The 14,097-nt window shown below is 38.9% G+C and overlaps 1 protein-coding gene across 8 annotated transcripts in view; it reads right to left on the minus strand.

Moving 5' to 3' along the window:
• TUB (TUB bipartite transcription factor) overlaps window positions 1-14,097 on the minus strand; it is a 154,409-nt gene that overhangs the window by 17,175 nt on the left and 123,137 nt on the right. For 6 of the 8 annotated variants that reach the window (XM_074884393.1, XM_074884389.1, XM_074884386.1 and 3 more), the window contains 3 exons: window positions 5,427-5,594; window positions 1,780-1,851; window positions 737-858 (listed from right to left, as the gene is read on the minus strand). In XM_074884393.1, coding sequence (XP_074740494.1) covers window positions 737-858; window positions 1,780-1,851; window positions 5,427-5,594 — 362 coding nt within the window. The remainder of the gene's footprint in view (window positions 1-736; window positions 859-1,779; window positions 1,852-5,426; window positions 5,595-14,097) is intronic. The other 2 variants (XM_074884388.1, XM_074884387.1) reach the window with 1 other exon arrangement.

Here is a 14,097-nt window from a genome sequence, read left to right on the forward strand (position 1 = left end):
CCTCAGCAGCCATGAAGGCAGCTTATCAAGGTAAGGATCTCTCCCCCTCCAACCGGTCAAAGCTCTTGGCCCAGGGAGCAGTTCTCTGTGCCGCTGGTGCTCAGCGTACAGGCACATCTGGCAAAGCAGAACAGGGTGGCTGCACAGGCAGAATGCTGTAATGTTACAAAGCAAACCCTGGCTCACACCTTCCCATCTCGACACACTTCTTTTTTCAGAAAGGCCATACCGAGGGACAGTGAGGGCCTTTGATGAAAGGAAGAAATGGGATAGGGAGAGACAGAGATATAACAGATGAGAAGTCAGTGCCATATATAAGAGAGAGGGGCACCATCAACTGGTTTAGCAAGAGCTTGTGATTTAGAATATCTGAAACAAGCCAAAGTCTTATTTTATGTTCGGATGGTAACAGCAAGAACAGGGTGGGAAAATACTCAGAAAAAAGCAACAGAAACAAAAGATCCTTCTGAGCACTTGCAAGAGGTAGAAAAGTAAATATTTACTGTTTACCTTTCTCTTCATTCAAGTTTAGACAATATTTGCTATTCTTTTCTCCAAGTCATTATTTTCATTGTTTGCTCCTGTGAACCCTGAGAGCTATCACAGTAAATCACCTTGGAGATACTCTAGTGCATATAAAAAACAAAACAAGGAAGCCAGGCCTATCCTGACTGCACTCTGGAATCACACAGTACATAGCAGCCTGCATGCTCCTTCTTCGGCGCTCACCCCTTACCTTATTGGATTTCTTGCTCGTGGCAGAACCAGGCCGGGTGTTACTGTTCAACTGTGAAGAACTGGAGCTATCTTCATCTTCCTCATCTTCTTCCTCATCAAAATTCATGCTGCTTGAAATGCCTGAGGAGAAAGCAGTGCACTTATATGAAATACTAATACATTAAAGCTGTCCATACTTGCTGTAAAACATCACTTATACTGTTGCACCCTTAGGCTCACAGGTGAGAGAGGGTGTGCGTGAGGGGGTTCACTGTGCGAGGCAGTGTTCAAATACGTGAGTGAGACAGTACCTGCCCTGAGAAGCCAAAACGTTTCAGCAAACGAGAAAGGAAATATCATGGTTTACATTCCACAGAGAGGATCGAGTTACCCAGCGATACAGGCGTAGTATCCAGTTAGGAATTAAATTCAGATCATCTTCATCCAATCAAGTACTTCAAACACAGCACAAAATCCTATATCTGAAATTGCAGCTGAGTGGACAACCTATCACAGCCACTTGGAAACCTTAACAATTAAAATACGAGCCCTTCTACAGCACACTTTTAACTGTTCCTCTGTGATCTGATGAAGAGCAGATCTTAGACCGAGAAGAAACATTCACATCAAGGAAATGTTCTCATGCATATTTATTGCATGTAAAAACCAGTAGCAGCCCAGGCCAAAGAAACTGCCTTACAACACTTAAAAATTTGACTTTACAAGAATTCAAAACCTCAGACATTTCAAAGGGAAACACAACTTTGAACATCAAATAGGACTTAGCAGCAGGAAGCGTCTATGGTGGGACATTTGCCAGGCCTAGTTTTTCAAGGAGTATCATGCAGATGAAGCCACCCTGTATTCAGGTTCAAACTTTAAGTTCCACATATTAGAAGCTAACTATGCAATATTTTTTCCTAAAAAAAAAAAAAAAAGAAAGAAAACACTTGGTCCAGAATTTCCACTATTGGTAAGTCCAATGCAGAAGGATAAATGAGATGCAAAGACTTCCAGAGCCAAGCAGCATGGGCATAATTAACTTTTTCCTTCTGTACTTACCAGGAACATGATCCAGGGCGACAAGACTGGATTGGGAGGTGGAAGAGGACCAGGATGTATTTGCATGGGGATCTGGGAAAGGAAAAAATCCATGGGCTTGATTCTGCAAACCCTTAATTGAGTGAACAAGCCTAACTTGTCAACAGGACTCCGCACAGGGCTAAAGGCTTACTGGATGGGGCCAGAATGCTGCCACCCGAATTCTCAATTATGGAAATTCTATCTTTCTGCACAATCAAATTCACCTTCTACCTGCTTATACCTGCTGTCACCTTCTTTTTTAGTACTTCAAATAAAGTCAAAAAGCCCTGGATCACAGAGCTGAAGCTTCAGAAGGCATCATCCATGCTGAACAGTTGTGCCACAAACCCTTCTGTGCACGAGGTGTCCTGCACAGTAGGTTTTTCACCTACTTTTGACTTCTAAGGCTCAAAAAAATAAAACTGATTGACACAAGTGATATACACAGATTCTACACAAATATTCATTCAGTAACATTGAAAAAAGTATTCAGACAGCCTAAAATTCTACCTAAATCCCTGTGCCTAGTGTGTCCTCATCATCTTTCTCAGGCTTTCTAAACTGTTCTTCTGGGACTTCCAGGGAAATGCATAGAGACTTTCATGTAGCCTAGTCTTTTGGAATATGAGCTTGGTCTGCAACAAGCAGAGCCTGAACCAAACTAATGTACAGAAATGTAAGGATTAGAGATAGTATCAGTAATGGTTTCAGTTCAAATTCTGGAACGGAATGAGAAAAAAAAGACACCAAAAAATGCATTTAAATACTTTTCATGTTATTGCTGCTTCCAATAACTTCAATGCATACCCCTTTAAAATAGCTTTTGATGCCAGATGCACACTGGATAATGAAACAACACCAAAGCAGTAAGAGCAACTGTATAAAACAGAAGCATATGCAATGCTTGTATTCCATTCAGCTGCACCATGATTGGTCTCCTTATCCACCTCCTCAGTTCCCCCAGCCTGGACATACACCACACAACACAACAGCAAAAACTTTCAATAGGATCTGGTTATGCAAGGGAGGCCTGAGTTCACAGGTCAACAGGTATTTTCAAAGCCTGTAGAACTCACTGCTTATTAATCACACACTCACGAATCACAAGCATTATTTCTTAATAATGACAACCACGTTCTAGTCAGCTATGCATGGGTGATAGAGACAGTCCATCTCCTCAGCTGGCAGCTGTGCAATAAAGCCGTACTTCACATGCACAGATGTAATCAGTTTACTTCTACAGCCGTGCTCACTATTGGTGGTGAAAATTCCATGCCAGCCTTAGAAAAGCCTGAACTCATGACCTGGGGGGAAGAATGCTTCAGAGAGCTCCTGTTTTGTTTTTGAACCCAGAAATCAAATCTATTCCTTCCCTAAATCTCAAAACAGTTGCAACTTCAGGTGGCAAAGAAGAACTAAGACCAAATTGCTCATTCCAAGTCTCTACAGAGACATAGTGGAAACAGATAAATGTGAAGACTAAATGTTAGTTATTCAGTGTTAAAACTTATGGAAGTCTGGCTCTGTCCTAGTGACTCATTTGCCAGAGAGGAACTCTACATATTAAGACTTCTGAAATCAAATATTTCAGAATATTTCCTGCAGGAAGAAAATGATTCTAGTATTGCAATTTCCAATAGATGGAGAAATTAAAACATTTGGCATTTGCTTGCAAGTGGCATATTCTTTTCACACTCAGGTAGCCTATAACCTCTTGTCTCCTAACAGAACTTGACTCACTGGGGAAGCAGAGACACGTGCTGATGGAGGCTTCTCTCCACAAAGTTAGCATCAAAGAGCAGGATGGGCACAAATCAGTGCTACACAAATCTGATGAGACTCAGCCTTTCCCATCAGGCCAGTTAGCATTTATCTCTGTGTTCTTCTCCTTTTGCTCCTATTCCATGCAAGAGAAGGACTAATGGGAGACAGCAATTCTAAATGCTTTTCAGACCAACAGGGACATGCCAGTAAGGACATACCACAAGCAGTGAAATGGCAGCGGGAATCCACATGACAAGTCCTAGCTCTACATAGAGTTTCCCATGAATACTAGGATACTCAAAACTTTCTAACAAGCCTCCTCTACTGGTATCAAGTGGCAAATCATACATGCTTATTAAATAAAAATATTTTATGGAGATGCTGCTAGTTGCAGTCTTGTCTTAATACTTTTCTTTGTGTCTCACAGACCATAGCTCTGTTGTTAATAAAAATAAGTAAACCTCAGCATTCCCATTTTAAAAAAGCACCACCCCACCACCCCCACAACTCGAATCATACTAGTGGTCCACTCTGAGCACTCCATTCTGATCTGGAATATATTCAGATATGGTAAAAAAGGTCATATATATTTAAGAATGTGAAACAACAAAGCAAAAGAAAACCAAATAAAAAAACCCCAACACCCACTGCTTCTATTAAAAAATAAACAAAAAATTGGGGAGAACAAAAATATATCTTAACCTGGAAAAAAATATCAAAAATAGAAATGTCCCCCAGAGTAAAAATCTGAGTGCTCTGACCTAATTTGAGAAGTCTGTTGATAGCTTTTAAGTCAATCAGCTTTAGTAAGTAGTGTACCCGATGATTAAATATTCTGAGCCATAGTCTAAGGCAACACAATCACCACACAGATCAGAACTTGTTCGCCATGCCAACATCCCTCCGACTCAAATGCCCAGGAAATACCACACTTAAAGAAAATCTGCCCATTTCAGTTGAAGTTGCTCACATCTGCAGAGTAACATCCCAGAAAAAATGAATCTTAGTGAGAACTGCTCTGCAGACAAGGGGCGGGCATTTAGGTATGAATAGTCTATTCTAGATGAGTCAAGTTTGCACTTACATTTTGCTCTTTATACACAAAGAGTTTATTCTTAAAGCATCAGAGCACTCTTGGCTTGAGCCATCTTTGCTTCAAAAGCTGTACGCTGAAGAACAACTCCAAAGCAAATGCCTTCAGAAAAAGCTTTGTGTGGATTTTTTGATTTTTTTTTTTTCCTTCCTACAGTTAATGTGTAACGAGAGGTAATAACAGTGCAGGAAGGAAGAGACGGAAGCATGAATGTGTACATACACAATCTCCCAAATCATGCATGCCTCTAGAAAAAAAATATTCCAGAACATTTGAGGACTATGCATGGGAAATGCTGCAGAATACACAGTGCTGTCACTTTCACCTCTGCAAGCATGAACACACATTATGAAAACACGAACAATATTGAACTGACAACACAACTAAAATTAATATTCTAGTTTGAATGTTGTTATACCATGCTCTTTTTTTCTTAACCCTCAAGTAAAGTGATTTCCAGAGTTGTACAATATAAAAATGTGAACAGATGGATATGAGCATTAGCATCTGCCTGGTACCTTAATAGCGGCACTGCACTGCAGATGGGAAAGCCACATCCTGAGAGCCTGGAGAGCTCTTGTTCCCTGGGACAAGAGAGAACTTCATTATTTTTCTTTTGAGATAATAAAATAGAGCCTAACAGGCTCTGAGGAGAAGAAACACAGAGTAATAACCTCTGCTTAGGCTAGGGCTGAGAGTAAGAATAGGAAAAGGAGTCAATGTACATCAAGCAAGCAATGAGAACATGAAGGCAGCTTTGGCTACTTACCTTTTTTCTGCATTGCTGTTCTAAGATCTTGTTTGCTTTGCTGTTGTTGGCCACTAGCCATTTTCTCTCCATCATCTTCATCATGGCTAGACTGTCCAACAGTGAGAATCTGCACTTGACTTCCTATCTTCTGAACATCATCTTGAAAAGCAGCTGGGCCATCAATCCCTGTCAGAGAACAGCAAAAGCCTTAGTTGTCTTTGTGTCAAGAAGTTACTGAAAAGAGAACTGCTCACTCACAAAAAGCATCTTTTCTAAGAATCAGAGATCAGAGGTTCACATTCAATAATATTTCTAGACCTAAACAAGACTAAAGTAGCCTCTAAGGCAAACATCTTACTTCCCACACACTGAACTAGAGAATCTCCAAGAGACGATCAGGGTTTCACTGTTGCCCTCCTCGCCCCCAAAGCACACCCATCCATGCACCAGAAACACTGAAAACTAAACAGAAGAGAAATTGACTGGAGAGGACCAACAAAGAAAAGAGATGCAGCTTTCATAAGGACACGCAACTGGTCCAGGAACAGATAAACCCGAGTCCCAGATTATGCCATATCCCCTAATAAACAACACTGCTATTATGAAACGATGCTTCAAAGTTCAGAAATCTGGAAAATTCACAAGTAGATCCAGCAGTGCATGCAACAGGAAGAGCAGCACACTAACATGCCTAAATATGCCTACTGAGTTAGTCCTATACAGTTCAGAGTGAAACTATAACAGAGATAATAATTCCCTGGAACTTCCATCCTCCAAGATGCTCAAATCCCAGTCAGGCACAGTCCTGGGCAACCTGCTCTGAGCAGGGGCGTGGGACTGGACAGTCCCCAGGGGCGCCTTCCAGCCTCAGCCACGCTGTGATTTTGTGGCTTCTGATGACAGCCAGAAAGAAACTATTTACCCCCTTAGGGCTATAAATTGCCTCTGAAGACAGAAAAATGAAAATATGGGGTGGGGTATGTTCTTATCATAGGCTAACTTCATTTTTTTTCTTCAGGACAGCAAGTTAAAACATCAGATTGCAAATGTACTCCAGCTTTTAGTTAAGACTTAGTGATGGTATATATTATTATATAGATAAATGCACTTTTGCACCAATAAAAATGGTAATATTATCATGTACAGATACTGTAAACAACATAAGCCTGTAAAATGTTGCTGTTCTGAAATTTTTGTTAATAAGCAAGCAACATTGTGGAGAATTAGCAAGCATTACAAAGAGCTAGTTCAGTAAACGAATATGGTGCTTCTCACCCCAAACAGAGCTGAACAAACCCTGTAGGAAGGAGCTGTAGGGATTGGGATTTTTTCAGACTGATCTGTAGCAGAAGTCTCCCAGAATACTATTTCAACCTGCTTTGTCAGCAGCTGTCATCTTGCATTAAAAGACAACTGGATTATACATTTAGCATGCTTAACTGTACTTTGCCACACTTGCTGTCACTGCCACTGCGATAGGAGCCGTAAGTGGAAAAGAGAGTGGTCCACACCCTCAGGAACTGCACTGGCTGTGCAACTACCTAACAAGATGCAGTCTGACATTGCAGAAATATTAAATTCACAGAGTTCAAGACCACAAGGAATTACTGACTCATCTGCCCCACACAGACCCTTATCTGGCAACTTCTGCACCAACCCTGTAAATTCTGATTTATTTACAGTAAAACTAACAACAACAACAAACAACAAATAAACAATCTGTCCATCCAACCTTGAAGGACTATATAAAGTCCATGGAAATGTTTCTCTCACCTTGGTAGGATGACAATTTCAGACAGAAGCTCTGTGTGATGCAGAATGAACTGTATAATTTCCTATGTTGCAGGTATAATATGGCAGTGAACAGAATAGCATTTTTCTTAAAAGTTATCTCAGGCTAAGTACTACAGACAAGTAGCTGCTCAGATCCGTTGTGGTATTTTTAACAGCTGTAACCATACTAACCACTGTCAATAAAGTGGCTGCCTAAAGTTAGGTTCTTACCTTAATACTCTGAATTTCAAAATCCATGAGTTTAACAAGATGCCCAGACCTCATGCGTATCTATCTAGCCCCTTATTAAGCTTTGGACAATACAAACCTAATTTTGAGAACCCATTTCAAAAGAAACAAAACACCTTAATTATTGTCCTTCAAAGCAGACATTGATCTGCAGCAAATGAAATGCCTTCGACAGCATTAGACGTTGCACTGAGGCTGCTTTTTTCTGATGTCTGCAGAACATCTGCGCACACATCCCGTGCTGTCAGGGACATCACGTATTATTAGGCATTAGGACAAAGGCTACACTGGCAGGTCACACTTTTAGAGAAGAAAAATCAATTTCAGTATTCTGAAGAGTGCATCACTGGTGGAGTGTGTTATTAAGCATTATGAATGGTTCCACTGGTGACCCCATTTAAGCGAATGGAAGATGTAGTCAGACAGAGAAAAAAAAAAAACCACAACAAACCTTCACTGCACTAGAATACTGTAGATGGTTCATGGCAAATGCAGCATTAACTATTCAATATTTGTGTGTGTGCACACATCTTTGTAGCTATATATGCATGTGTAAAATGATATTGAATGCAAGCATATATACACATTTCTTTTTTCTGTATCATATAAGTGTATCTTTGTAAGTCATTGTTCAAAAGGCAGCTTTACCATCACCTACCTAATGTCAGAAAACACTTCCAAGCTTGTGTAATCATGATACTCAAGGTGGATCTCTCCCTATATTCTCACCTTCTTTGCTTCGCAGACTCCTTTCCACACACTTACTGGAAGGATGGCTCACCGTGCGATAGAACAAATCACTCATCCCTATAGTTGTAAGTTTCCCAGTTTAAGGACAGGGTCAAAAGAGGCAAAGAAGCTGAGCAGGCTGTGCCAAAAAAAAAAAAAAAAAAAAAAAAAAGTCTCTATTGCTATGGTCAGCATTTTCTATAGCTTCTTTCAAAACTCAGGTAGAAAAAAAAAAACTTATAGAGATGTCTTTGAATACCTGCTAAGAAGAAAAGGGAATTTTTGAGAGGCAAGTGTGAAGGAGGGAAGGGAGGAAAGAGGAAGACTGAAACAACCCCCAGAATACCAGTCCCTTCAGTAAAGGCCGCCTGGTAAACTCTGACGTGGTCATGTCTCAGATGAAACCCAGAAATGAAAACAGAGATAATGAAAAAAATGCAAGAGAACTGGCATTCACTAGCATTTCCATCCTATAAACTACTATTTATCAATGCCTGTACTCTGTGAGCACCCAAAAACTCCTAGGCAATATTTATAAATAGACAGTACCATGCTCTTAAAAGCTGGTAATCTGAACTACCATGTAGAATGTTTTTATAACCAGAATTAATCTAAATTCTAAAAAATTCAAAATACATTAGATTGATATGCATTTAACTTGATCTCAGGTATGGGATTTTTAGATAGGATTTTTTTTTTCTTTTGCTTTAAACACACAAAATATTAACTATCTACACACAAAAAAAAAAAATAATCACAAGATCCAGGTCTGGAATGAGGGGAGAGAAAAGGGTATGGGAAAAATAAAGATGAAAACTGTTACCAAAAGCCTTGAGAGAAGAATAAAGTGGCAAAATTTTGCTAAGTCTTTATGACGTGTGAAACAAATCTAAACTTCCATGCATTTTAAGATACCACATTACGCCTGTTTGAAACTTCAGCTTCTAACGGATGGACCAACAACCCAAAATCCATCCTGTCTCACTGGATTTAGTAATGACATTTCAAGGATATGAAGTTGAGACCTTGTTTTATTGTTTCAATCCAGCAATTAAAGGAAATCTTTTTATGGGAGGCATACATTTCTCTATCCTATATCCCCAGCTGCTTTCTGCTGAACAGTTTCCAAACATTTTGATACGTCCCATAGATAAACGCTAAAATGAATATAGATGAGCCATCTCAGTTCCACTAGATGTAGTTATCAAATTTCTTTCTGCCAAACTAAGTACAGACTACATGGGATGGAGGCTATAGATCCTGAAGTATATTGCTCCTCCTTGGCCCTACAGATCTGGAGGTTTTGGGGTGAGGTTCTTTTCCCCCACAATAGCACTAGTAGAGCACTAAAAGTGCAGTTCTTGGTATCCATTTGAGGCTCACGCATTTTTATTTCAGCTTCACAACCTTCAAAATGATATTTCAGAAAAGAAATACACTTCCTAACCCTATTTTCTAGTGGGAAACTAAGGGTATAGTCACGCTGAACACAAGGCTTAGATCAGTCTGTTGAGTAGTCCTGTCTAAACCCAGAATCTGTAGCAGAATAGGTCCAAGTGAAACTGGACAGAAATTAAGCATTTCTAGACTCCCCATCAGAGGAATTCTCAAAGTCATTACAGTCTAATGACACTATAATATCACAGCAGAATAAAAAAATTGAAGAGGATAGGCCGGAACCACAATTTTGATTATTTTCTTGCTCAAGAGATAATCAAGAGTAATTAAAATTTTTAGTGGGTGGAGGGGTGGGGGGAGGAGGTCACATGGGAGGAAAGGACTATGTCCTACCAAACTATGTATGACCGGGAGGCAGCTATATATGTTCAGAGAAGCATCTGACATAAGTGGCCACCACTTACCGATGAACACAAGGAAAGATTTTGCTGTGTTTTACAGGCAGAAGCATGGTGAGTCAACTCTCGAAAACATTAAAGTATTTGACTATATACTACATGAATCTTCAGTAATTGGATCTTGCAGGAAAATAATCTAATTGTATTTATACACATCACGTTCCTTTCTGCATGTCTTTATACAGGCAAACATTTTGCTGTGAAAAGATTTTCAGCAAATGTTATTTCCTCTTGGTTCTTCTACATGAACTTGTAAGTACAGGAAGGAATGATAAACTGATTATTTACAGAGAGTCCTTACTGCACATAGAACACCATGAAAAGACAGATTTATAAATTATTTGAAAATAACTGTTATAAGAGGGCATTTGCAAACTAAGAAAAAAAACTAAAAAGAAAAGTATCATACAACAGAGAGAACTAATTGAGCTCAGTGACTGAACGGCAAACGAGATTACATATTGAGAGAGGAACATAGCATAGATAACAAGTATTTCTGTCCCTACTTTACAAATTAAACACTGCAGGATATAAAAACTCTTGTTCTCATTTTATAAAGCATTTAAGACAGAAAATATGAAGTCAGGCATATTGCTCACAGACTAAGTTTTAAGAATATGCTTAAACCCTCTGCATATCAGATCTGAAGAGCTGAATGAGGTCAGGCTCGTGTCTGGAAGAGAAAAATCTCAAGCCACATTTTCTGACCTCAATTACATACAACAAGGGTTCTACAAGTATGTCCATCCTCTACAAACATGCTGACAGCAAATGCAGGACACTAAAAAAAATTATTTTTTTTTTTTTTAAATGTGCCTTCAAAGGCAGGATACCAGGTTAGATAAACCACTGGTCTGACATGGAAGTCACATCCACGTGGATAACACTCAAGGCTGCGGCCAGCAGCAATGCTGCAATTGCAATTGCTCTTCAGGAACACTGCAGAGCAGCTCTTCCTCCAACCTAGGGATGGTAGCATAACCCTTCAAAGGCCGGCTGGCCTACTCCAAGATGAAAGACAGGGAGTTTGTCCTCAGAGGAATCTGTTCTTATTAGATTGACACCAGAACAAACAGAGTTTCCATCCTTTAAAGAACTTGGCTTAAAGCAAACCCTGCTTCAGCTTTTATTGCCTCAAGTGATCTACATTTCAAATTAAAAAGACCGAACAACATTTGATTGTATTTTTTTAAATCTGCATTTATGAAGAAGTGTGACCACTGAGTAGAATGTTTACTTCCAGAACAGTGGTACAAGAAAGTAGTATTGCATAAACCAGTAAGTGAAAAAGGTTCTTTCTCAGAACGATTTCATAGGAAGCTCTAATAAAATGGCTAGAATGAAATATCACGAAATTACATCTTCCAGAAATTTAGAACTCCATTGCTTTAAAAAAAAAAATACACACATATATATATATATCACTCTATATATATCATTCTTTGGCAAAATGATCTGCAAAAGGAATTTACTGAAAAAGTTGGATATTTAAAGGGGAAAAAGCATTTTTGGGGTCTATTTTTTAGGACTGAATAACCTTAAGTATACTGTAGCTGTCAATATTTTGTAAGCCATTTCCCATTTTGTGAGCCTGTTCTCATAGAGGCTGCACATCCACTGATATGGGTTCAAGCAACTACAAAACCACAAGGGGATTTGTTTATAGGGAAAAAGGGAAAATAGACATTTTTTTTTAGTAAAGGACCTCTGGAGGTGATTTAGTCCAACGTTCCATCAAAAGGAGGACTATGGCTAACACCGTATGAGGTCACTAAAAGCAAGTGCTTGAGAATCAAGCTCTAATTCACTTTGATGAAATCTAGAAAACTGTAGCAGGAACTGTACTTTCATAAATTTCTATCCTGAGGCTAAAATGACTTCTTCACAATCAAGTTCATGCATTGCCAAAGCACAGTCTGAAAGAGTTGTCAGATGTAGGAACAACAGGACTTTTCTTGGTGGAAACTCACTTATTTTTCCTCCTACCCTTTCTCTTTAACGCACAGGGAACCTGAGGTAAATCTTCTCTACGTGAACTTCCCTTCCCCCATCAGAAAGGGAGTGTTATAGTGAGAAATGGTACTTCTTACCCAACAAATGCTGTTGCTTTCTTAGTCAGCCAACGTTAATGTAGTTGCTTGTTACATGTAAAAATGGGACAGGATGCACAAATCAAAACAGACAGACAGGCGCGAAAGAGAGAAAAGAAACACGGAAGCAGCAAACCAAATCAAAACATGAGATAGTCCTCCTGGCAGAAAAAGTGCTGTGTGTCAGAGCAGCTCATTTGCTTTCTGACTCTCATAAAGACAGCAGGGAATACCCAACATACTATACGCATTTAATATACAACATGAAAGAAAAATTGCTGGAAAGGTGCTGCTTATTTGAACATTTTAAACACATCCAGATTCCTGATTTCAGTGCCAACAGTCTTCTTTTGTATTGCCCATGGCAGGGAGTGAACCAGAGCAGTTCAGAGCAGGTTTTTCCTAGAATGTACTTACATGCTCTAAGTGCAAGAGTGCTGGGGAAAAAAAACAAAAACAAACAAGCAAGAACAACTTTTCACAGAATGCTTCCTGAATTTTCATATCAGATTTCACTTTGAATTAACTCCTGTCTTTGCATGGTTTTCTCAGATTTTTTTAAAGGTTCCATTTTATCTTCCTGATTTGTTTTTACCCCATTCATTGCAGATAGCCAAAAAAGCACTTTATCCTGTGTATTTATTAATTTCTTCATAAAAGGAAAAAACCTCAACCGAACAAAAACCCCCACACCACTATGTACCTGTAACACTTTCAGGAATCTCAATTTTTAAAGACTCATCAAGGTATTTGATATCCAATGATGCTGTGGTTTTGTATTTGTAATACTGTGCAGGGTGCATACTTTTCATAGGTTCCTGCTGCAACTATTTTCACTTGTTTGCATTATTCTTCTGTTGAACCACCTAGCAATACTGTACACCAGGTTCACCAATATCCTTGATCACCTCTTACTAGCATCACAAATCAAACCAGAATTTGATCCACTACCTCCACTGGAAAGACAAACATTTTACATCTTCATTAGTTACATTTTGGGTTTTTTTCCAATACTGAATATTACGTCAAACAATAAACTGGGAGACCAAAGCTTTCAGAAATACCAGTTTAGTGAGCTAAGCTACTGCAAAATGTAATCAATTTACTGCATTTGCAGGTTCTGTCCCAAAAAATGTGTTTCTTTCTAAAAACGGGCAGTGTATACTGGATACCGCCATTAAGAATTAAATACCAGTAATAATCACAGATTTAGAAAAAATTGCTGAATACTGTACTACCCATCACAGAATTACAAAACGCACTGATCCCTAACTTGAGAGGCACAATCAGCTCTACATGAGCAATTAGCCACATTCCTTTTCTTGCCTTATGTCAGCGTAACCTCATTAAACCTAATATTTCCCTCGTGTTTGTCTTTATAACATTATTCTGATCATTGTTTCATCATTCTTTGAGCCACTTAAAAAAGCATTGCACATCTAAGACCAGAGTACAATCATTACACTACAGCTTCAAGAACTATTCATGTATAATTCAACGATTTTTGCTCTGAATTAGCTTATTATTCATAGGATCTGGTCTAAAGGTTCTTTTTTCTTAAAGCAGAAGAGCTTGGCTATGTGTAGAAAGGTAATGCTTACTATAGCTAAATAGTAACACAAACCTTTAAAATGCTATTTTAGCATGTAAAGTGCATTCACTCCACAGCATTCATCCTGCTCGTTTACAGGACGTACAAAGGTTACAGTCAGAGTGGAGACAAAACCTGAATTGAATTTTGTAATTGCAAAGCTAAAAGTAGAACCTAAAACTTACAAGATTTGTTCTAATTATGAAAGAACTTCCTCCAACAAAATCTCTTGTGCCACAAAATGGTATAAAACCCCTTAACCTTCATCCATGTTCATTAGTTAGATATGAAGTTATTAGCAAAGCCATTCAATATTATTATAGAATCTTTTCTTAAGACTCACACTTAGTCGTAAAAGTAAGTGAGAGTCTTAATTCATACAAGTTCCACTACAGGATTCT

This window comes from Strix uralensis, chromosome 15 (assembly GCF_047716275.1).
Source record: "Strix uralensis isolate ZFMK-TIS-50842 chromosome 15, bStrUra1, whole genome shotgun sequence".
Lineage (NCBI taxonomy): Eukaryota > Metazoa > Chordata > Aves > Strigiformes > Strigidae > Strix > Strix uralensis.